At 45.5% G+C, this 21,823-nt stretch overlaps 1 protein-coding gene across 2 annotated transcripts in view; it reads right to left on the minus strand.

Moving 5' to 3' along the window:
- LOC119446215 (merlin) overlaps nucleotides 1–21,823 on the minus strand; it is a 53,701-nt gene that overhangs the window by 22,100 nt on the left and 9,778 nt on the right. The window contains exons 7-14 of one of the 2 annotated variants that reach the window (XM_037710579.2): nucleotides 20,680–20,814; nucleotides 19,776–19,850; nucleotides 17,372–17,485; nucleotides 16,747–16,869; nucleotides 14,426–14,557; nucleotides 12,802–12,887; nucleotides 8,717–8,819; nucleotides 2,856–3,040 (exon numbers count right to left, since the gene is read on the minus strand). In XM_037710579.2, coding sequence (XP_037566507.1) covers nucleotides 2,856–3,040; nucleotides 8,717–8,819; nucleotides 12,802–12,887; nucleotides 14,426–14,557; nucleotides 16,747–16,869; nucleotides 17,372–17,485; nucleotides 19,776–19,850; nucleotides 20,680–20,814 — 953 coding nt within the window. Of the gene's footprint in view, nucleotides 1–2,855; nucleotides 3,041–8,707; nucleotides 8,820–12,801; nucleotides 12,888–14,425; nucleotides 14,558–16,746; nucleotides 16,870–17,371; nucleotides 17,486–19,775; nucleotides 19,851–20,679; nucleotides 20,815–21,823 lie in introns of both variants that reach the window. The other variant, XM_037710578.2, reaches the window with a different exon arrangement.

Consider the following 21,823-nt stretch of genomic DNA (forward strand, 5'->3'; position numbering starts at 1 on the left):
ATAATTTTTTTTAGGCAAGCGTGCTTCTAATATGTGTATTTTTTGTATTACGTGGTTCCTTTAAAGCATCGACAGGAAACATTACACAAACACTATGGTGTCGACAAATGTACACTATGCCACACAATAGTCTCACTAAAAGTGATGTATGCAGTATGCAGCTGCCACACTACAGCTGAGTACACACAAAATACCATAAAAAAATAAAATGCAGATAGAAAACTACAGTAAAGTATAACCACTCTCATGACCAGTAACTTGAGAGCATGATTTCACATAGTCATGTTTCACATATGTTCACCAGAGGTGATCGAGGTCCCAAACAAAATGTCACATGCAGAAATTACCATATATACTCTCGTGTAAGGGTTGCACCCCTAAATTTGGGCTTAAACATTTCAGAAAAAGATGTATATTCATGTAAGGGACACGCCTCCTTTTTTCCACCAGCACACCTTGTCAGCTGCGGCTGCGCAGCGGTACCTCCGTGGTACACAGATGTGTATGCATCTCCTGTTCGGCTGCAGTTGCAGTTGATAATCTTTTGGCAGGAAGCTCATCGACTTTGCCGCTGGTGTCTTCATGAAATTAGCTTCCCGGTGCCCTGTGGCTCGTGCTGTCGCACTTTGCGGCCGCGCAGTCTTTCGTAGGCAGCTGCACGCTGCCGCCTGTGCACATCGTGTACGCGAGGCTTTTCACACTTCGTGGGTATGTTGTCGCTCCTACACAGCCTGAAAAGCATGTGGGTGTTTGACTGCAACATTCTGTTCAAGTAGAGCAAGAACCTCAGGAACTTTTCATTGTGCAACTTTACGTGCAGTGCAATGTCCGAGCCCATATCTTAGGATGGCTAGACCTTTGAGCAGTGTGGTGTACTGGTCAGTTTTTACAACTGTCAACTAAACACCAGTGAAATTCGTATCCTGTTGCCCTACAGCATGTTGTGTAGTACTGTGTGCACATTTGTGCAGCGTATGTATAGTACTGCATCATTGACAGTTCAAATTGACACTTTGTAAATACTGGTACTTTACAAGCTTGTGTGGCAAGCTTTCATTGCTGCCGTGCTGGCTGTAACGTATGTGGGCGCTACTGTTTTATGTGAAAGCTCCCATAGCTTTTTCATCATGCAGCCTTACATGCAACTTGAATTCTGAGCCTGTGTCCGAGGACGGTCTCATCTTGTAACGAGCATTTGGGGTAAACTATGTTGCAGCTCCGTCGTTACGTGGCAGCGATGACAAATCGGGCAGCGAATGAAGCGAAAATAAAGGCTTCCCAATGTCGTCTCACACGGTGGCAGGCATGTTGGTTATTTAAAGCAGACACAAATTAATTCCCTTATTGCTCACATATGGGCTGCATCCATGAAAAGTGGCCCCAAATTTATGAAAAAAAAGGTGCACCACTTACACTGGAATATATGGTATGCCAACATCACACAAAAGTGAAGAAAGTGGCAATGAACGATTGTGTTCTAGTTAGCCCTAACTTATTCATGTTCCCTTAGTCCCCAATGGCACCATAACTATGTATTGACATAAATGTGAAATCAGACTTTTTCAGGCTTGCTGAGGGTTAAAAATTTATTTTACTAGCAACTGCAGCTGCACCATATTCTTTCGGCATACTGCACACATTCGAACACCATAAGGTCACTTGTGATTGCATATCTTGTTTAATAAATTGAACAAAAATTAAGACATTTGAACACTTCCTTGAGGAGAATACACTTTACAAAACGAACTAAACAAGTAGTTCTCGAATGGTCATTCCACAGCTGTTTAATTTAGGTTTGGCTAGATATGAGACATACGGAATGAGAAACTGTTAGGCATAACAATAATCGACAGGAAGACAACCATGCGGATTAGACAGCAAATGGGTGTAGCCAATATTCTAGTTGACATTAGGAGGAAAAAATAGAGCTAAAGAGGCCATGTAATGCATAGGGAAGATAAGCAGCAGTCTATTAGAGTTACAGAATGGGTGCGAAGGAAAGGGAAGTGCAGTCGAGGAGTATTAGGCTGTGTGACGAAGTCAGGAAATTTGCAGTCATAACTTGGAATCAGCTAGCGTAAGACAGGAGTAATTAGAGATTGGTGGGAGAGGCTTTGGTCCTGCAGTGGACATTAAGATAGGCTCATGATGACAACTCTAACCACATGATGACACTGAACCACTTCTTATCGAAGTGGAGAAAGACATTGCAAGTGAAAACAGGCTATTTTAGAAATACCTTACCGCAAGAAGTACTTCAATGCGTTCAGCAGAAGCGGAGTTAATGGCAATCAAACATGACCTCTGCTGTGCTCCCGTTCCATGTGCCTTGCACTACGAAGGCTACGCTCCGCCTTCTAAATTTCACCATGGCACGCAGTTCAAATATAATTTTGGAAGTTAACGTAGACGCGGCTGCTTCCAATTTTGGTGCTTACAACGCGCTAAAACATAAGGCAAACGCGGTTGTCCTCAGCGAGCCACAGTGCGCTTAGCCAGTGGACTCGTGGTGGCACCCAGTGGCAGCAGCAGTATCTATGCTATGTAGCTGACTGCAGCTACCAATAGCAGCCGCGCATGGGAATCCGCTTTATTATTAAATAAAGCGTCCAGAAAAGAGATAGCAACATGGCTTCTGTTGAAAAGAGAGCATGCGAGAGAAAGGAGACTTCACACTAAGCTTGCGAGCTCCACGCACCGCGTACGACAGCAAAACATGGCCGAGATGTTCACAGCAGCGTACTACCCGCGGACTGTTATTTCACCAAGCCCGAGGAGTGGTTCAGGGCCCCTTCAAGAGGCGAGGGTAAAATAAAAGAAATGGGGTAAAAGAAACGAGGGATGCATCAGCTCACCGCTCCTTTTCAATTTCCATGGAGAGCTGGGCCATGTCAGCGTCTGTGGTGAAGTCGCAGCTGATGCTGACCGGGGAATGCAGCATGGAACTGTCCAGGTTAAAGCTGCTATGGTCGAGGCCAGCCGGCAGGTTGCTTTCTGGTATTGTTGGCACGTCGGGCACCATAACCGAGTTCTCGTAAGTCTTCACCGCAAACAGTGTCGAGAAAGACAGACAATGGTCACTTTCACGAGATGGGGAACAAACACATATGAAAAGCACACACATCTAAAAAAAAAGAAACCCCACAAAACGTGGCCAGTATTGAAAGCCAATACTAAACAATACTAAAAAGCAGATGACCTTGGGTATTTTTGCGCATGTCAGGTGGTCACTGGAGCAGGGCGCTTGCAATCTGACCGTGATTTATTTCTGTCCTTTCAATAATGATGACTTTAATGCTTACTTCTACATCATAAATTGGCACAGCGTCGGGAATTTTCAGACCCATTTTCTCAAAAAGTAGCTGTGCATTAGAGTCGTATAAATACAGTAGTCATACACCACTTCACCAGTACAGCATATGAGGAGCACATTGCATATGAAGTCTTCCGAGAGAAATATACTTGTGTTTGCTCTATGCAGGAGAGCTTGTTCAATTCCCTAAAGCCCAAAATTAAAATGTTCAGCATTCAATCAAAGCTTTTGCATTCAAATGTGCAACATCATATCTTAAGTCATGTTCAGAAGACGGTTCGGCTGCAGTCCATTATGCAAAGTTAGCATAGCAGCTGCCAGCAAGTAATATTTTTTACATATGCAGTCGGAGATCGCATTCTCACAAAACAACTGCACTACTTGTATCAGTCCCAGTTCTTTGGATAAGCTACGTTGGACGGTTGGAAAACAAGCAAAGTCACAGCTGCTCAATGTCTTACTGGCAGCAGTGGCAACTTAGATATGCATGGCTGTACTTTGTTTATGATGCGTAAGCATTCTTTGGCAAGTGCCCCAGCAAAATCTGTCCGTAACGCGAAAAGTGTCACACCTTTTATCTGCAAAACAAATGCATGAATGGCGAAGTTAAGACATTTAATCGTTCTAATGTAAATGTAGATGATTAGTAGCTTTAGAATCGATAATGGAGGAATAGAAAATGAAAATAAAAATAAAAGAGATAACCATTCTCATCATGACCCCTTGAAAGCTTACTTTCCCGCTCAGAATTTCTGTAGCATTTTTTTTATTAATACTAAATGTTTTTCTTTCTCTATCATGACTACAACGCAAAAGTAAGAACTACAGCACATCAGCCTGCTTTGGGATTGCAGGCTATAAAAAATGATAGAATAGCTGATTGGTATTCTTAACAAGAAAAAAAAAAGTCATAGTTTCACCCGAAGGCAACGCATCGATTGCGATAGCAAATTAGTACACAGCTATACGAAGTACGAATTTGTAGTAAAATTTTGCTTACTAACTAAATTAAAAAGCATGGTGTCATGCGCGCACAAGCAAACACGAACACATCTCACTCGATGACCGCAGAAACTCGCTGTCAATACGTCGAAGTGGGGAAGCGTGGCAACAGCAACGATGAATTGACCTTCGTGCTACCTCTTGCTTCAGCGCGTTCTTTTACTGCTCACCGCCCTTGGTGGTGCTGTGGTAGTTGTGGCTTTCATGGTAATGGCAGACGTCATGGACATGTCGCAGTGTGCAGCACTGCTTTTGTTGCTCGATAGTGACAGCTGCGACTCGGATATCTCAAGTTCTGATATGTGCAACCAATCGGACATAAGACAGTGACGCTGAAGCTGCCGCTTACAAACAGGCATTTGACAGGATGTTTTGTCTGCACTGGAAGCGAACAGTAGAAGAGGATGACTCGCAGGTTGTCCTGGGTAACTCTGGACCCGGTAAATCGCTTCTGCTCTTCGGCTATGCTCCAACAGCATGGGTTGCATCCTAATAGCGAAAGAGGAGGGCGTTGCTCTACACCAGAAAAGGATGCTCGCTCGTAGAGTCAGTCGGCTGCTCCAAATCTGTCACTGAAATTACCCATCAGTGAAATTAAAAACCAGAACACACCCGCTGTCTGCAGTGCTACTGGATGGAAACTGATTTCTTATTTTTATGGTTGGTGTTACATGGCCGCTATTTCTTGGCCATCACTATAATAAGCACTCGGATGCAAAAAAGTTCTGACGCACCTAGGCTTATGAACTGCAAGCCGCAGCTCACAAACTTTCTTTGGACTATTGTGCAAGTGCTTGCAGTGCTGAGGAATGGGCAGTAGCTCACTACTTGATCCCGATGCTTATATCCGCTTTCTTGCTTAATCGAATTTTGTCAGTGGCAAAGCAGCTTGTCTGTTAAGCTCGGAGGATGCACTATCAATCTAGGTTACTAAAAGCAGTGTGAAGACGGGATATAGAATGAAGGGATGATACAATTAAACCATAAGAATGGTTGCTAGACAGAGTCTCGTTGGTTCGTTTCTCCCCTCTGTGTCCCGTTTTCGCACTTTTTTTTTTTAGTAAGTTGTGTACGAACCAGCTCACACAAACACAATCCTGCAATCTAGGTTAGCTTCATTTTTTCCTTCCAAGTTCCTTTTATTCCTTTAACAGACCTAAAATAATAGTATAGTGGAACCTGTTTATGAAGAACTCTATAGTTCCTCAAAATGTGGTCGTAATATCAGTAGTTTGCTATATATGAACTCACCCTTAAAAACGCTAAGAAATTAACCCCACTAAAGCTGGCACCAGCAGTTACACTTTGGCAACACTTTGGTCCGAAAACCAAATTTTCAGTGTGACTTGTGTTCCAGCCGCGTTCCTGCACCTAGCTTGTGGGGATGCGCGACTCTCACGCGTCCCCTGATGTTGTTTTCCCCGCATGTCTCCTGTAGTCCGGCTTCTCTGCGTGGCTAAGCCCGGCGGTGGTTGCGGCGCGTTGCGAGAGATGGCGCTAGTGTCGCGATGCTAACGGCGGGGTCACTTGGGAGAAAAAGGTCGGAGGCGCTCTCTCTTTGGCTTGGGATCGGCGGCCAGCACGCACGGACGCTTCACGCGTGCGCCGGCCCGCTTTGCGCGACCGTTGCGCGAGGCTAAGAGCGGGACACCGGTATGGACGAACACGGATCGTTCGAGCGCGCCACCGTTCGCGTGACTGTACACGTGAACGACTAGGCGATGGTGTCATAGCATGGGGCGAACGTATTCGCTCGCTATCGGGTCGCGGTGAGTCGGACTTCCTTGATTTGTCGCGCGCCCGTGTGAATGTTCTATTGGTTGTAATTCGGCTAGTATGTATTAGTGTATGAAAGGTGCAATAAATGCCCTTGTGATTGTCTGCACTACTGTGTTGTCGTTCCTTTGTCCCAAGAGCCCGTGTGAGACCCCACAAGCTGCAAACTTTAAAAACAGTCATCTGAAGAACAAAATGTCAAGACGTACATCTCTTTCATAACGGCACCCGGTTCCAATCACCTGTCATTTTAAAACTGCAAGCACAGCCGCCATTTTTTATTTGAGAGCTTGTAATATATTTTACTACCAGCAGGACATGACTGTTCTGCACAAGAGAGCGAGGCGTTCTAATTGCCCGGAAGCGTAAAATTCGGAAACTGCTGCGGCATGCCACCATTCCGTGAAGGCTCGAACATGGTCTCGGCATGAAGTCGGCGCATCAGCTACACAAGAGCCGTATAATTACGTTATCTATGTTGCCTTGGGAAAAAAAATGCAATGTTCGAAAGGTAAAACGCCACCTTGAACCGTTATCAGCATTCGGCAATGTGTAAATGAGGCGCCGCCGAACAGTGATCTCCCGATACAGTAGAACCCCGCTGTTACGTTCCCGGGTGCTGCGTTTTCCCGGCTGTTACGTCGTTTTCGGCCGGTCCCGGCACAGCTCCCATAGAACCCAATGCATTGGTAACCCCGCTGTTACGTCGCAACTGTGGGACCGTTCCCGCATCATACGTTGCGAACTGCCACACCGCGCCGGCCCGAGCGGCCATTTTGACTTTTCATGTCGCTTGGCTTGGTTGCTTGACGATGGCATTGGCCGCTCAAAGTGCTGGGGGCGACATTTATTACGTATTTTCGGTTTCCGCCAGCAAAAGTATGGCCTTTGATATCCGCTTTTGCTATCTAAAGATGATGTCTATGACGCGTTGCGGCCCTAAAATTGGTTTTGGCTCATAGATGTTCCGTATAAGTCCAAAGGCGATAACGCCGTCGCCGCGCGCCGTATGCTTTCTTTCGCGCGCGAGACGCAGTCGTCGGCTCCCCTCGCACGCTTTCACTCGCACATACAGCATACGTCGCCGCGCGCCGTATGCTGTATGTGTGAGTGAAAGCGTGCGAGGGAAGCCGCGCGGCCGTATGCTGAATGTGCGAGTGAAAGCGTGCGAGGGGAGCCGACGACCGCGTCTCACGCGCGAAAGAAAAGCAGAGAGGAAGCGCGCCTCCTTCCGTTGCGCTCGAGGCACCAGCGAGGGAGCGAGGGGGGGGGGGGGGGGGGGGGGGGGGGCTGTAGCGGGCAGCGTTGTGCTCTGGCATCATACTGCGCGGCGGCGCGCGCGCGGTCCCGCGGGCCCTATCTTGAAAGCGATCTGCGTGGGGGTAGATTCTACGCAGTGTAGGTGCGTCGGCGGCTCGTGGCTTTGTGCGTGCTGCGTGTTCTCGGCGCTCAGTTAGGGTTGAAGCGATAGACAACAGCACGAAGGTCACTTCGCTCGCTTCTGCAGCGGCGCTTAACTGCGGGTGTCCGCGCTCATCGAGTGTGATGTGTTCATGTTTGCCTGTGGGCGCTGACACTATGTTTGTTAATTAGTTAATAACCGAATGTTTACAAGTTTATACAGACGATAAAACTACTATTCTTACTTTGTATAGCTCACCGCAATCAATACTTCGGCTGTCGGGCGAAACTACTTTTTGTCGCACGTAAGAATTAAAATAATATTGTGTGCAGTTCAACACTACTCCCATTTCTCAATTTTTCCTGTTTCCTGGCTCTTGCGTTTCCCGGCTCTTACGTTTTTTTTTTACGGTCCCGTGAAAAACGTAACAGCGGGGTTCTACTGTAACAGCTTAGTAACCACAGATCCTTTGCAACATTGCGTGGCGGCAGCACTTGGTGCAGCATTCTGGCCGACTCTGGCTGCATCGACAAGAACGCTTGAGCAGACGTGGTTCCCATGGTGGAAGGACATAGATGGTCGTGCGAAACCATCTTGAAAGCGATCTGTGATGAGTACAGAGTCCAGGTGAGTCGAGGGCTGATAACTTCATGTGCACTGTGTTCTTGCAGCTTAGTTCGCGTTGAAGCAAGATGCAGCACGAAGGTGAGATCGCTGCAGGCACTTTCCTCACGTCAGTGTTCTAACAGCAAGTGTCTGTGATCGTCGAGTGAAATGCGTTTTATAGTTGCCTGCGAGCGCATGGCAGCATGCTTGTTCATTTAGTTAGTAAGCGAATATTTACGAGTTCATACAGTCGGTAAAACTACTATCCTTACTTCGTACAGCTGTCTAATAATTTGCTACTGCAATCGATGCTTTGCCTTTCAGGAGAAACCGACTTTTTAGCGTGACCAGGTTTGAAGCGTTCATTGTAAAAGTATGGAGATTTCAAAAAACTTCCATTATATCTGGAAGCAGTTTCAATAGGCAGGGTCAGAAAATTGTAAATGCACTGAAATGTCATTATAACTGATAGATAGTTATACCTGGGATTATTACAAGTGGTTTCCATAGTATTTAAAAGATAGAAAGATGAGGACAAAAAAAATACACAAAGGGGGGTTGTTCAGATCTGCAAGCTAGCCGACTCCCACCCATTACAAAGCACATACCGTCCGTACTTCATAAGGGCTCCTGAAGATACCCAGAAGCTTCTCTTTGGCTTGCTTCTCTGCCAGGCGAGCCTGGAAGAGCTCGTCCTTCAGCTGATGAGCCTCCTGGGCTCTGCAAAATGCATGCATCAACGGCATGTTAAATGCAAAGAGGCCCCACACTGCTCCCGGAAACTGGATTGAACCCACCAACATGCAACATTAAAAGCGGGCCTAGACCACCTTTTATCGAAGTATAGAAATGCATTTGAAGCTAAAGTAGACCATAGACAATTTCAGAAATACTTTGCCGCAAAAAGTACTTAAGTGGAGTTATTGGCAATCAAAGGTCGCGTATGACGTATGATCCCCTTCCTGGTGCTTCTGCTCCTTCTTCAATGCCTTGCACTAAGAAGGCTACAGTGAAGCGGGACATGCCCACAACGCTCCGCCTACTGAACGTTACCACGGCGCACAGTTCAAATTTGACTTTGGATGTTCATGTAGACTATTTCCGATTTTTGCTCCTGCTATGTGCCAAATGCATTTGTCCTCGCTGAGCTAGAGTACGCTCAGCCAGCGGACTTGTCGATGCACCCTGCGGCGGCCACGGTATCTATGCCACATGGCAGACCAGAGCTGTATGCAACAGTAGTGCATATGCGCCGCATTTGCGCGTGACAGGGATTGTGCACGACAGGGATTGAGTGTGTGCCCGTGCTCATATGCTCTAGTCTGGCAGAGATACGTGGTGCGGACCAGCTTTGTCGTGCACCAGCTTGACTGCTGGACAGTAACCACATCCAACTTGCGCATTTTGACGCGCTGTCCCTAGTTCAATATGAAGCGAAGTCTGCCAACGCATCTAGCCAAGAGCCGCCAGGAGTGAGTGGGCGCTGGCAAGCGTGCATGTTCTGACCTTAGGTTACATGTCGTTCGAGGCTAGTTGAGTGTTAAAAACTAATCGAAATTAGCTAGACCTGAGGGCTGTGATAACGATAAGCAGGGTGGCCAAATATTAATTCCTACGTGAGTGGCCACGACCGAGCATGAGTAGACGACAGTTGGCTACTTCGGAAGTACATAATTCTTATAGAAAATCGAAATGCAGATTTTCGCTTACCTCAGCCTGTTTATTAAACCTTGTCAATCGAGCATGAGACATATACACAATAACAATAGGGAGAAGCGTACCAATCATAACTTTAGTCTCGATTGATGTAAGTTATTGGCCAATAGCAGCCAGGTATAGAAATCTGCTATATTATGAAATAAAGCAGCCCGAAAAGAGTTAGGAGCAGGCTTATGTTGAAAAGAGCGTTTGAGAAAAACTTGACTTCGTGCTCCGCTTGTGAGCTCCACACACCGTGCACAACATCAAAATTTGGCTGAGATGTTCATGGCAGCGTATGCTATCCGCAGACTATCTTTTCTTTTTCACCAAGCCCGAGGGGTGGTTCAGGACCCCTTTAAATCAAGTTGCAAAATTTTACTCAGCTTTAATTACACCTATAGGTACTTTACTTAGCTCAGGGTTTGGCGAAAACTCACCTAGCAAGGAAAGAACATCATTGGAATAAAGCATGTATATGCCGAATAAAAATATTAAGATACAGATTCTGACATTTTGGGGCCCATAGTGCTCCCCTGTTCATTTTCTGCAACTATTTTGTTTGGCCATCCAACTGCAGTGCGGGGAAAAGCCATATGTTTTACTGAGATTATGAACAAGGGACATTGTACGGGATTCTATATGTATATAATCTATATTTTAATATTTTAATTAGGCAAATGCATGTTTAATCTTAATCATGTACCTCACTTTTGTCAATTCACGTAAATTCTGAAAGGAAACCATGCATTGAGCAAAAGATTACGCTAGTGCAATATCTATGCTAGGTGCTTACAAGAATTATTCAAAACTTCTAGACATGCTTGGCCATTTCTTTGCTTTCCCTCCCTTATACCTCTATTTCGAACCAATCATTGCAAACATACTCATTCAGGTCAGTGCAACATATGAAGCACTTGGCTTGTTATGGGCAACAGCATACCATGACCTTTTTACTTTCTTTTCCATTGGTCAACTGGTGGACTGGCTTCACTTAATCATTCAAAGAAACCCATCTACAATGGCTTTCATGTGCAATGACCCCAAGTGTGAATCATGACAATCATAAAGAATGCCCACAAAGGACTGAACAGTACGGAAGGGCAAACAGGTGCTGCAGAGCTCCATCAATGAAGTTCTCGGGCACTCAGACAACCGCAAAGCAAAACCACAACACTGTGGCAATGACATAACATTATGATGGCCACACAAATTAACCCTTTCAGACGCCAGTTAGTTGTGTTGATTGAAAACTTACTTTCACCGCATTTCTTCCATCTTCAGAACCATAAAAAGCTTACAGCTGCAGAATAGATTAAGAATTTTCAGTTCTTTAGTGAGTTTTTTCAAGTTTACAGAGTGTGGACTCCATGCGAGAACTCACTGCAGGAACATTAGATATGCGAACATCAACTATTTCATATCTACCAGGCTTGAAAAGCACCTATCCAGCTACTCAAAAATTATTACTTGCGCAACACATTGTGAAAATCAATGAAAGAAGTGAACCCTCTACATACAATCACATACTCGCACGAAACAAAATACCCAACCATTTACATTCATACTCGTGTTATTAAAACAATTTGCCTGTGTTTTCAAACTTCCTGCACTATTTCAATCAGAAGTGTTTCAAGATATACGGGAGACATTTTAAATATTCGTACAGTATAGACCACTTATAACGTAACCGCTTATAGTGCCAGGACCGGATATAGTACGGTCTTTTCAGACTCCCTGCATTGTGTGCGGTACGCTCACAGTGCAGCCGCGCGAGACGAAATACCGGTTATAATGTGGCTTCCACGGGAAAATATCTCCGACAATGGCGGTAGCGAGCACGTTTCTCAACAACGTGAACCGACGTATGGGATAGGAGACCAACAAGGGCGATGCGATGGAGGAGCATGATACATGAAGCATGAGTCCAAGGGCGATAAAATCATCGCCGCGCGCCGTATGTGCGAGTGAAAGCGCGCGGGGGACGCGCGCCTTCACGGAGAGCGAACACACAGCGGAGAGCAAACGCGACTTCCATTGCGCGAAAGGCCGTGGGGGTATGGGAGGGAGGGAGGGGGGGGGGGGGGCGACGCTGTGCTGTGGCACCAAATGCGTATCTTGCACCCGGGGCAAGGGGAACTGGCGGTGCAATCTCGCACGCGAAAGGAGCAACGCGGGAAGGCAGCACGGGAGGGAGGGAGGGTGGGGGCGGGGGGGGGGGGCTTCTACTCTGCCAACCAATGCGTTTGCGCCTGTGCTGGCTGTCGGTGTGTTGTCGCGTGCACCGTATCTTGAAAGCGATCTCCACGCGGCTCTGACCTGTGTATGCACTGTGCTTACGCCGCTCAGTTTCCGTTGAAGCGATGGACCGCATCAACCGTCGCTCGCTGCGGCGGCCGCGTTTCTCCCCGCCCCCATTTTGACAGTGGTTGTCTGCGGTCATCGAGTCTATTCATGTTTGCTTGTGCACGTTGACACCACGCTTGTTAATTCAGTTAGTAAGCGAATGTGTCAAGTTTACACAGCCGATAGAACTACTGTCCCTATTCCTTATATCTCTACTAATTTGCTATCGCAATTGATGCTTCGCCTTTCGGGCAAAACTGAGACATTTCTTTTTATTATTACTTTGTCTGCTTCATGCGAAGATCGGGGTCTGACATTAACCTTTCAACGTTCGTAAATTTAAATGGATGCAAAACTCCCAGTCGCACGCTCCGATTCTCGGATGCGCGCGGCTGCTTGGTCTGCATGTTTTGCATATGTGCAGGGCTGGAAAATCGTTGTTTTGGTTATAGTGCGGTACCGCTTATAGTGCAGATATTCACGACTCAGGCGACTTACGTTATAAGCGGTCTACAGTGTACTTTAATCAATGCTTTTGCTGTTTGCTGTACACAATCTTGCTGTACACAATTGTGTACATAGCGTCTGAAAGTGTTAAGCAGGCACACTTCACTCCAAAAGCCATGTCACAATGCACGACTCGCAAAAAAGGCCTCACCTCCTTTCAGACTCCTCGATCATGCGTGCTGCCAACTGTTCCGCTTCCCGTGCTTTGCGCTCCATCATTATTTTTTCTTCTTCTGTCTGCAATGTGATAGCATGAACCCGGTCAGTCAGAGGAGACACACACACTTTGTTTTGAGCTGGTGCCCAGTTGCGTTACCAGTGCTTTCTTTGGCACGGGCATTCAATGTAAAGTAATACATAATGTCATGGTCAGCTGCAGAGGCTCCTTTGACTACGCTGCATTGCTATCTGATCAGCTGTGCAAAATGTGCTAACTGAAACATGTTAAATCTCCAAACACACATGCTACGTGGTAAATGTGCATGCACACTTAAAAACACCAGAGTAAGTGGTCCAAAGCGGACCAAAGTAGCAGACAATGTTTGAAAGTAGCCAAAGTAGCCTTTAACAATGTTTGAAATCAAGAGCAAGAGGGAGAAGCAGAAAGAATAATGGGTTTTAAGAAATTTTCATAATGCAACAAGCTTTAAGGTTCGCACCCTTTACAAGTTTTCACATCCTACATGATTTACTTCTGTGCATATTGTTTCTTCTCTCTACATGGCTCCCTCATTAGCCACCCTAGCATATGACAGTCTTTTGCATTATACGTAACACATTCCACAGTCAAATACAGTATGTTGAACTAATGAAGATTGAAGCTGATTTCCTCAGCCGCCAACTTCAAGATATTCAATGACAAGTTCAAGACGTTCCTCATCTCTTCAGATTTATCAATAAGCAAACTCCGAACTCAGAAAGTCAACTCATTTTTCATTCTGAATGTGAATTTGCTTAATTTGCAACCTTTATGTTTGTTTTCGTACTGAAAATTGTGCATCTTTTTTTCTGTAGACACCTGTCCTATACAGGGGCGTCTGGAATGTTGCTGGCTAGTTCAAACATCCTCTTGATAAGCCAATGTTCATGAGCCAAATTTTATTTTGTATGATAACAAAGACAATTTTTAAGCAGCCCTAAACTTGCACAGGCCACGACAATGTCAACAAGTTTGCCTACAACGTTCAGGTATACCTCCTTAGATTGTACTGAAACTGCTGTGGAATGCTTGGAAGGAGAACATACTGCCTTCATGTTTATAGTGTTCACACTTGATCCAGAGTCTGCGGCATGGTTCAACAAATTTGTTCTTTCATCTAGCCCCATGTAAGAAACGTGCAAGAAGTCAAATCAGTGCTACAAGAAGGCAGGTGAGCCCATTTACAGCTAGTAAGCTACTGCTACTGTTTGAACAATAGAAAAATTCTCATTTCCTGCTGTTCATGATCTAAGTTTGTTTTTCTCAAATTACAAAAAAATTAATATACAGATATTGATTTTCTTAATGTCGTATAGGCCTAAATGGCACACAAAATAAGAAAAAAGTTCCCCCTTCACTCTCAGTTTCACTAAAGGCAAAAAGTCACTTTGATTCAGAGAGTCATGGGCTTGGACGACATGTGGGCACAACAAGGTGCAGAGAAGTAAGGGGCCACAACGTTTCCTTGCATTAGAAACATGACCAAAAAGTGTTTTGGAGGCCAGTTTGGGCTGCATCTGCCAAGTGCTAGATCCTACTAATGGCCTATTAATATTAACAGCCAAGGCCAGCCTACCTTGATGGCACTGATTTTAATACGTTGAATCTCGGCTTCTGCCTCTGCTGCCTTCTGTGTGAGCAGCATAGCCTCCTCTTCTGCCACCCGAGACTTTTCAGCCAGAAGTTCGGCAGTTTCCTCTGACCTCCTCTGCAATACGCAAAACAGGGTGGCATGCAAATGAAAATAGGAATAGGATATGCAGAGTGGTGAAACATCTGGAACAAGTAGAAGCAATCTGCAGTCGAGGTTATCATCACCATAGGTGATGAGAACTGGAGGGAGCTACGAAGCAAGAAGGGAGTGGGAATGGTTTCAGAGAAAAGGAGAAACAAGGTCAGCTCAAACTAAAGCAACATGACACTCAAGAGAGATATTAAAGTCGAGAGGAAGTAAAAAAAAAAGTTCATCAAAAAGCCACATTAAGGCTACGTTCACACTTGGTCTCGAAGCAGGCGGAAGCGGCAAAAACTTCTAAAAATCCGCCCGCCTAGGCGGCGAAGCGGGCGGAAAACCAGGCGGAAAGCAAAATCGGTCTCGAACCGATTTTTTCGTCCTGGCGAGGCGGAATCGCGGCGGAAAGTCGTTCCGCTCGACCGGAAGCTCCACTAGCATGTAAACATCCGGTCGTAAAATTGTACATGGCACCAAAAGTGTAGGCTGCGATGGTGCTCGACGCGATCTAGATCCACCACTTTCTCTACGACAAGAGTGGTACTAAAACGTACTGTCAGCAATACTCGCGATAGTATTCAACGTCGCGCGACCGGAGGTGCAGCAACGAAGCCTTGGGGTGACCCAACTTCTCGCGCTTTTGCAAAGCTGGGCGAACCCACCACAGCCGCTTCGGAGGTGTCCGCTCCTTCCGTTTATTCATTGTCCATTTCTAGGAAACAAGTAGGTAGAAGTATAAAAAACAATTTCTTCGCCCACTTCTGTGGCAGAAAAAAGTTGGGCAGATTCCTTGTTGGCGCTCCGCAATTCTGCTCGCACGGGCGCGGTATGTTGCAGAAGTCGCAGGGCGCTTGTTTCGTTGCGCGGTGGTTTTCTCGTCGCGACAATAGATTGGGACAACACCTCCTATAAAGACTTTTGATTGGGAGCATAGGTCTCAGGTCTCACGTAGAAAGCGCAGGCTTCGGCGAGCCCCAACCCAGCCCGGGTTTTAGCTTTGGTGTACTGGAGGCGCTGCCAATAATACGAAATGATGAAATGTTATTACAACCTGTAAATGAAAGCTATTAAAGAAATATAATCACGCCTAGGCACCAACCTTTGACTCAGCGATAACGTGCCCGTATGAGAATTACTGAACGGCTACGAGGAATTTACCGAAGGTCGCAGACGACACGCAAAGTTGCGCGAAATGAACACTTTTGATGACGGGTGGGAAAATGAATGAACATACCGCTCGAAATGGTGCGATAATGAGCGCCACCACGCCGACAAACATACGCAGACTAGATGGATGTGGGCGAAAGCGGCAGCGGTAGCAGCGGCGATAGCAAAACAAATGTGAACAACTTGGACAAACGCGGAAAAGATTTTCCGGCCGCTTTGGCCTTTCCGCCCGCTTGCCGCTTCCCGAGTGTGAACGTAGCCTTAATGCAGGGCTGCTGTTAGACGATCTGCACTCCAAGCTGCGTGACCAATTGCGCAGAAGCAACAGACTGTCACCAACACCAAAGAGGTGCAAAGGTAGCCCTAGACCATACTACGGCAAGATGCCGGATAAAAAATGAGGCTGAAAAGACAACCTGGAAATCTATTCATAAAGGCTCAATTATCGCCACAAAATAACACAGATTCATCGACGGAGTAGCTGGTGGAGAACACCGCAAGAAAGATCCACATGTCGAATTAAGAAAGCCTCCAGTGTGACTTTATATCCTATCTGGAAAAGTCAGATACTTCATGAACAAATAAGACCTTATTCAAAATGCGAGAGTATTGAAGCAGTCATGCAAGTTGGTAAGCTGGTGGTGGTAAGCCAAAAATACATGTAATCTGTGATGACTACCTGTTTTCCTTGCATTCGCTTAGACAGTGGGGAAAGAGCTAACTTGTGAAATTTGGAAGAATAAAACTGCCTATGCCAAGAAAAAGATTGGGCTTCACAGTTTACTGAAAGACACTGCTGCTGCTAAAAAACAGGTAAGCACATGAATGTCAAAAATACTTTGGCTATTACTGTGGCAGAACATGAAAGAAAATTGTCACCTGACAGGTACCTTGAGGCACGACTCGAGACAAAAAGAAAGGCACATGGAAAAACAAACGCTAGCCTCTCCACAAACTGTGCTAAACGAATGGCACACTCCCTAGCGCTACGAGCTTACCAGGGCATCATGTGCCGCCCTAGCTTCCTCCTGGTAATGCAGCAGCCGCTGTTCCAACTCTGCCTTCTCTTTCTCAACTTCCTCGCGGAGCTGCTTCTCACGGGTCAGCTTGTTGCGCTCCGTCTGTACACACAGATGCATAAGAAAATTACACAGCTTTTAAACGAGCCTAAATGTTATACTGGTATCATAGCACTTAAAGATAGACGTACAAAGGACAGTCATGGATGACCTACTTCTGTCCCTTTTCTTTAGTGTGTGTGTGTCTGCCTCACTAAAGCACTACGGTACAAGCGTCGGACAAACCAGCTGGAAGTACCTCCTCCCAAATGTTTTAACGTATTAGTATGCATAAACCAGCGTCTGTTTGCCTCTCTCAGTCTGTGTGTACATGAGCAGATGTGCATGTGTGCGCATGCACCTGCCAGATACTCGCAAGAACTTTCGGAATGCACATTCAGTGGAATAAAAGGTAAAATAATTGTAAACAACTGGCTTTGCACACACACATACATATTTTCATGTGCACGTGTGTTCAATTTGACATTCCCGTCTTCCCCTCGGTGTGTGAAAAAGCGGTTAGCGACTGCGTTTGCATGCTGTGCACCATCAAAACAAAACTTGCCTGCCGCCGCAGTTTCTCTTCTTTGGCCTGTGCTTTCATCTGCTGCACCTCCATTGAATCTGGCTTCCGGCGACGCATAAACAAGTCGTGGTTGCCAATGCAGAGATCCAGAATCTAGGGGCACAAGTGAGGCAGGAATGACTAAGCTAGAGCCGAACGCAATTAAAAGTACAGAAGTAGCAATCACTTCTGCAAAATGACACGAACTTCACAGTGCAATAGCTGCACAAGATTCCAATGAAATAAAAGAAAAAGAAAAGCTAGGAGGCAGGGCAAGAAGCGGGGGAGCTGAACTGTGCTACCATAATTACCCAAATCTAATGAAGACAATTTTTCTGTGAAAATGGGCTAGAATATTGCCTATGCAGTACAATCGGATACATCAGATCCCTTTAATACCTTAAAGACCCCATTGCACGCTTGCATTGCAAGCTAGCACATGGCCTCAGAAATGCATGGCTCCTGAGAACCGTGTCATGTAACAACTATGCTTCTCTCTCGCGCTTCTTTCTGGACACGCTGCACGATCTAGTGGCACTTCCACGAATTCCGAGTGTGTCTTCCTAGACGAGAAGCGTGGCGCGTCAGTGCCTACGAACACTGAGAATTGTTCCCTCGCTTGCTGCATGGTCAGTGGCACATACTTGGTAACCCAAGTTCGTAAGAGGTCCATTGAAGAGCGGCACGTACCTAGTGCATTCTTGGCGCAGCTCTCTAAAGCATTGGCGTGAAAAACGTTCATTGAAAAGCGGCACATACCCAGTGCATTTGTGCCGCAGCCTGCTAATGCATCGGGTTGCTGCCGCTGAGGAACCCTTATGACGTGGGTTGGATTTTGCTCAGCATTGGATAAATTTAAGGGTTCTTTTTCTGTCTCTGTAGAGTGGCACGTTCCCAGTGGCACATATCTAGCTACCCAAGTTGGCGTCAAAGACGTTCATTGAAGAGCAGCACACACTGGCACACACCAAGTTGGCATCAAAGAGGTTTACTGAACCAAAGCACAGACCGGGTGGCATATAACAAGTGTTCCAAGTTGGCGTCAAAGAGCTTCTTCGAACAGCGGCGCCTACCTAGTGCCGCATCTACAGTGACCCATGTCGACGTGAAAGAGGTTCATTGAAGAGTGGCACGTTTATACACACTGCCACATACTCAGTGACCCAAGTGGTCCGATGATTGGTTCTGAACCCAGTTGCTTTAGCACAGCTGCCCGATATGCTACCCATTCCACCGCTGCCTACCCAGTGACACAGGCGGGAAAGCTGCTAGATACAAACATAGACAGACAGATAAATACAAACATATATAGCCGCTAAAAAGTGCATGAGGTACCCTAAGAATGCTTATGCATTAAAGCCTGGGGGCATGAGAAATGTTTTGATGGAAGAATTTGTAATAATCTGCACTATGCCGTCAACGTCAAATTTTCTTTGACTCCCTAGGGGCTGCGATAACGTCCGAAAAATGGGCAGTCTGGAAAAATGAATGCATGCCTTTTACCGCCTCCAAGGACTAAAATTACCATACGCACGCCCGAAACAGCTCTGAAGGCCTGCCAGTACACTTATTAGGTGTATCGGTGCTCGTACTGTGACCGGAGATTACAGGTGCAAGTGTTTATAATTAAACAGTACATACTGTGTCGTGTGACAGTGGCCCCCTTCACCCCAATACACTGCGTATGCTTGACTGCGTCACAATGCTGTAGTGTGGCGAAGCTAACTTTCGACAACTGGCATTATGCAACGCTTGGCCCTTACCCTACTTTCCACACATCAAAGGCATTGGCAAGGATGACAAAGATGGAGTTGGCATCATTGCAGACACTGGCAAATTCTTTCAATGAAAAACAGCAGGAAGCTTGGCAGCGAACTTTGAAGCAGTTAGGCCTAGCGTTGCCGAAGTGGCTATGGCTACAAGCGGATCAGCGTGCGAGAGTGCATAACGGATTGGCGAGCGAGATAATCAAAATGGCAGCGGTGGTGGCTTTGATTACTGCCATTTCAGACCTGCGGTTATAGCAAAAGGTGCGGAAAATCGGACAGCGAAGGGTGTCAGCATCCGAAATTTCAGACATCCTTATATATTGGCTATAGGGGTACATGATGGTGCTACGAAGGCATCCGAATTATCGGGCATGTCGAAAACATCCGTTGTACAAGCGCCTTTTAAAATGCATCTTAATATAGGTGCACAGGTGTTTTTCCATATTGAATGTTTTTCAACAAAACTGTAGGTGGACGCTGCTTCAGATCAAAAAGGTTCATTCTGTACATGTGATGCTTCTGTTTAGCACCAAATATTTTTTTCTCAACAACTTTCGTCCTTATCTTCATTTTCTTTTAATTAATAAGCTCACAATGATGAACATCCAAGAGGGGGATGCACTGCTCTAACTTACCAGTTTGTTCATTCGTATCTTAGATGAGTAAAACTGAAAACAGGGTGCACTCTTGTCGACGGGCTTGATATTGAACTGCAATGAGAACAGACACAAGACTAGTCAGTGTCATTAAAATTTTATGGTAGAAGTAGACTTTGAAAGAAGCACAATCTGCAAATTACAAGGTGAGACACTGAACAAGAGGAAACATAGGATACGAACCTACCTGGAAATTGTGTCAAATGGCATAGTCACTATCTATCAAGTCTATCAAGAATGAGTGTAATGACCCAGCAGCTGCTCTAATGTTTAAAAGTTATCAGTAACATCACAATAGACGCCAACATTTAGGTTGTCGGGATGCTGATACTTGAGCATATTGACATGTCTCTGTTATCCTGTCACCGGCTGATAAATGTTAAAAGTTATCGCCTGGCACAAGAAGCACCTGCAAATATTAGAACACTCTTGATTGTTGTAGCAAATTTTATTTGTTGCCTATGTTGTCGTCAAACCTTGAGTAACCAAATTCTACGCGTGACCTGACTAGTGTTGTGATATATAGTACTGTAATACTATATAGTACTAATGCATTAACATTAGGATTGTCGAAGTGGAAAAAATGTATGTGTGTGAAGTATGGGAAGCCGGTCACTTGGTAGAGGTGTATATATATATATATATAGCGCTACTGATGGTGGTCTGTGCTCAGTTACATGCCAAAATTTCAACATGGATCATGAAGAAACACCGTAATGCAGGGATCCAGATTAGTTTTGATCAGTCTTATGATGCATTTTTGCATTTTACCAACATCAGAATTTAGTCAGAGTGGACAAGATTCGATCCCATGACCTCGAACTGAGCAGCAGGAAGTAGATGCAAGTGACTGAGAATAGGGCGAGGTACACAAGAAAGTCACCTTCTTGTCATCAAATGAGATGTTGCGAATCTCGCTCCAGGGAAAAGAGATCCTGGGGCACAGCTTGTTATTTTTTTCATAGATGTTCAGGCCCAAGGCGGTGACTCCAAGCCAAAGGTCTGTCTCTTTCTTGTTCTGAAGTAGCAAAAAAGGAGCAAATAAAAGTCTAATGTACAGGCAACTGCCTGCAATATTGGCAATACCAGAAAAGTGGCGAGATTGCATCACAGAATGACCTAACAGCACCAGGGGCATGCGTCAACACTGAACACACTATATTTTTGCCCATATTCAGACCAGATCTAAAGGTAGGCTAGGTACAAAGTCGAGAGATAAGCGACGAGTGAATTTGTCCTTTAGTAGTGGCTTCATGGCAATTGACTCTGCATTGCTGTAAAGCTGCACACGAAGGCAAAATTTGCATGAAAATGCCGTCCGGTTTCACTGCCCTTCAATGGCAAGCAACAGTGATGGCAGCGATGACTGAACATACAAAACATTTTTCTTTTCAGGACTCTTCTTTTTCGTGCCCCCAAAATAATGCTGGGTTGCTTTTATTTATTAAGATCTGGACAGTGTTGTACGAGGTTACTTGTGCAGGTTATACATGCAGATTCCCCAGCTCCTCCTCAGTTTTTCAAGTGTTGTATAGGGGGCATAAGTTATGCGCACAGCAGTTCATACACACAAATATATGGCGCATGTTTGTGCTTGCTGGTAGCCACCATGCAATGCTTTCTATTACCTTTGCTTTCGAAACATAATATACAGTATGGTCAAAGGAGCGCAGACATAATTTTCTCCGGCTGGAAAAATTTTAGCAGATATTCCTCAGCCCTTACAAGGATTACATCCACCAAACACCAATTAAATGTATGTTGATATTGAATTCCGCAGAGCAAAGTTACTTAAAATGCTAGATCTGTTGAAACACCATCACCATCAGTCTTGCGCACAACATTATTTGTTGTCTATAAGCCCCCAACGCACAGAGTGAAATTGAATTCTGGAATTTTACATGCCAGAACCATGATCTGATTATGAAGCATGCCATTGTGGGAGACTTCAAATGAGTTTTGACCACCTGGGGCTCTTTAATGTGCACATAAATCTAAATACCCGAGCGTTCTTGCGTTTCAGCCCA

The sequence above is a fragment of the Dermacentor silvarum genome, chromosome 3 (assembly GCF_013339745.2).
Source record: "Dermacentor silvarum isolate Dsil-2018 chromosome 3, BIME_Dsil_1.4, whole genome shotgun sequence".
Lineage (NCBI taxonomy): Eukaryota > Metazoa > Arthropoda > Arachnida > Ixodida > Ixodidae > Dermacentor > Dermacentor silvarum.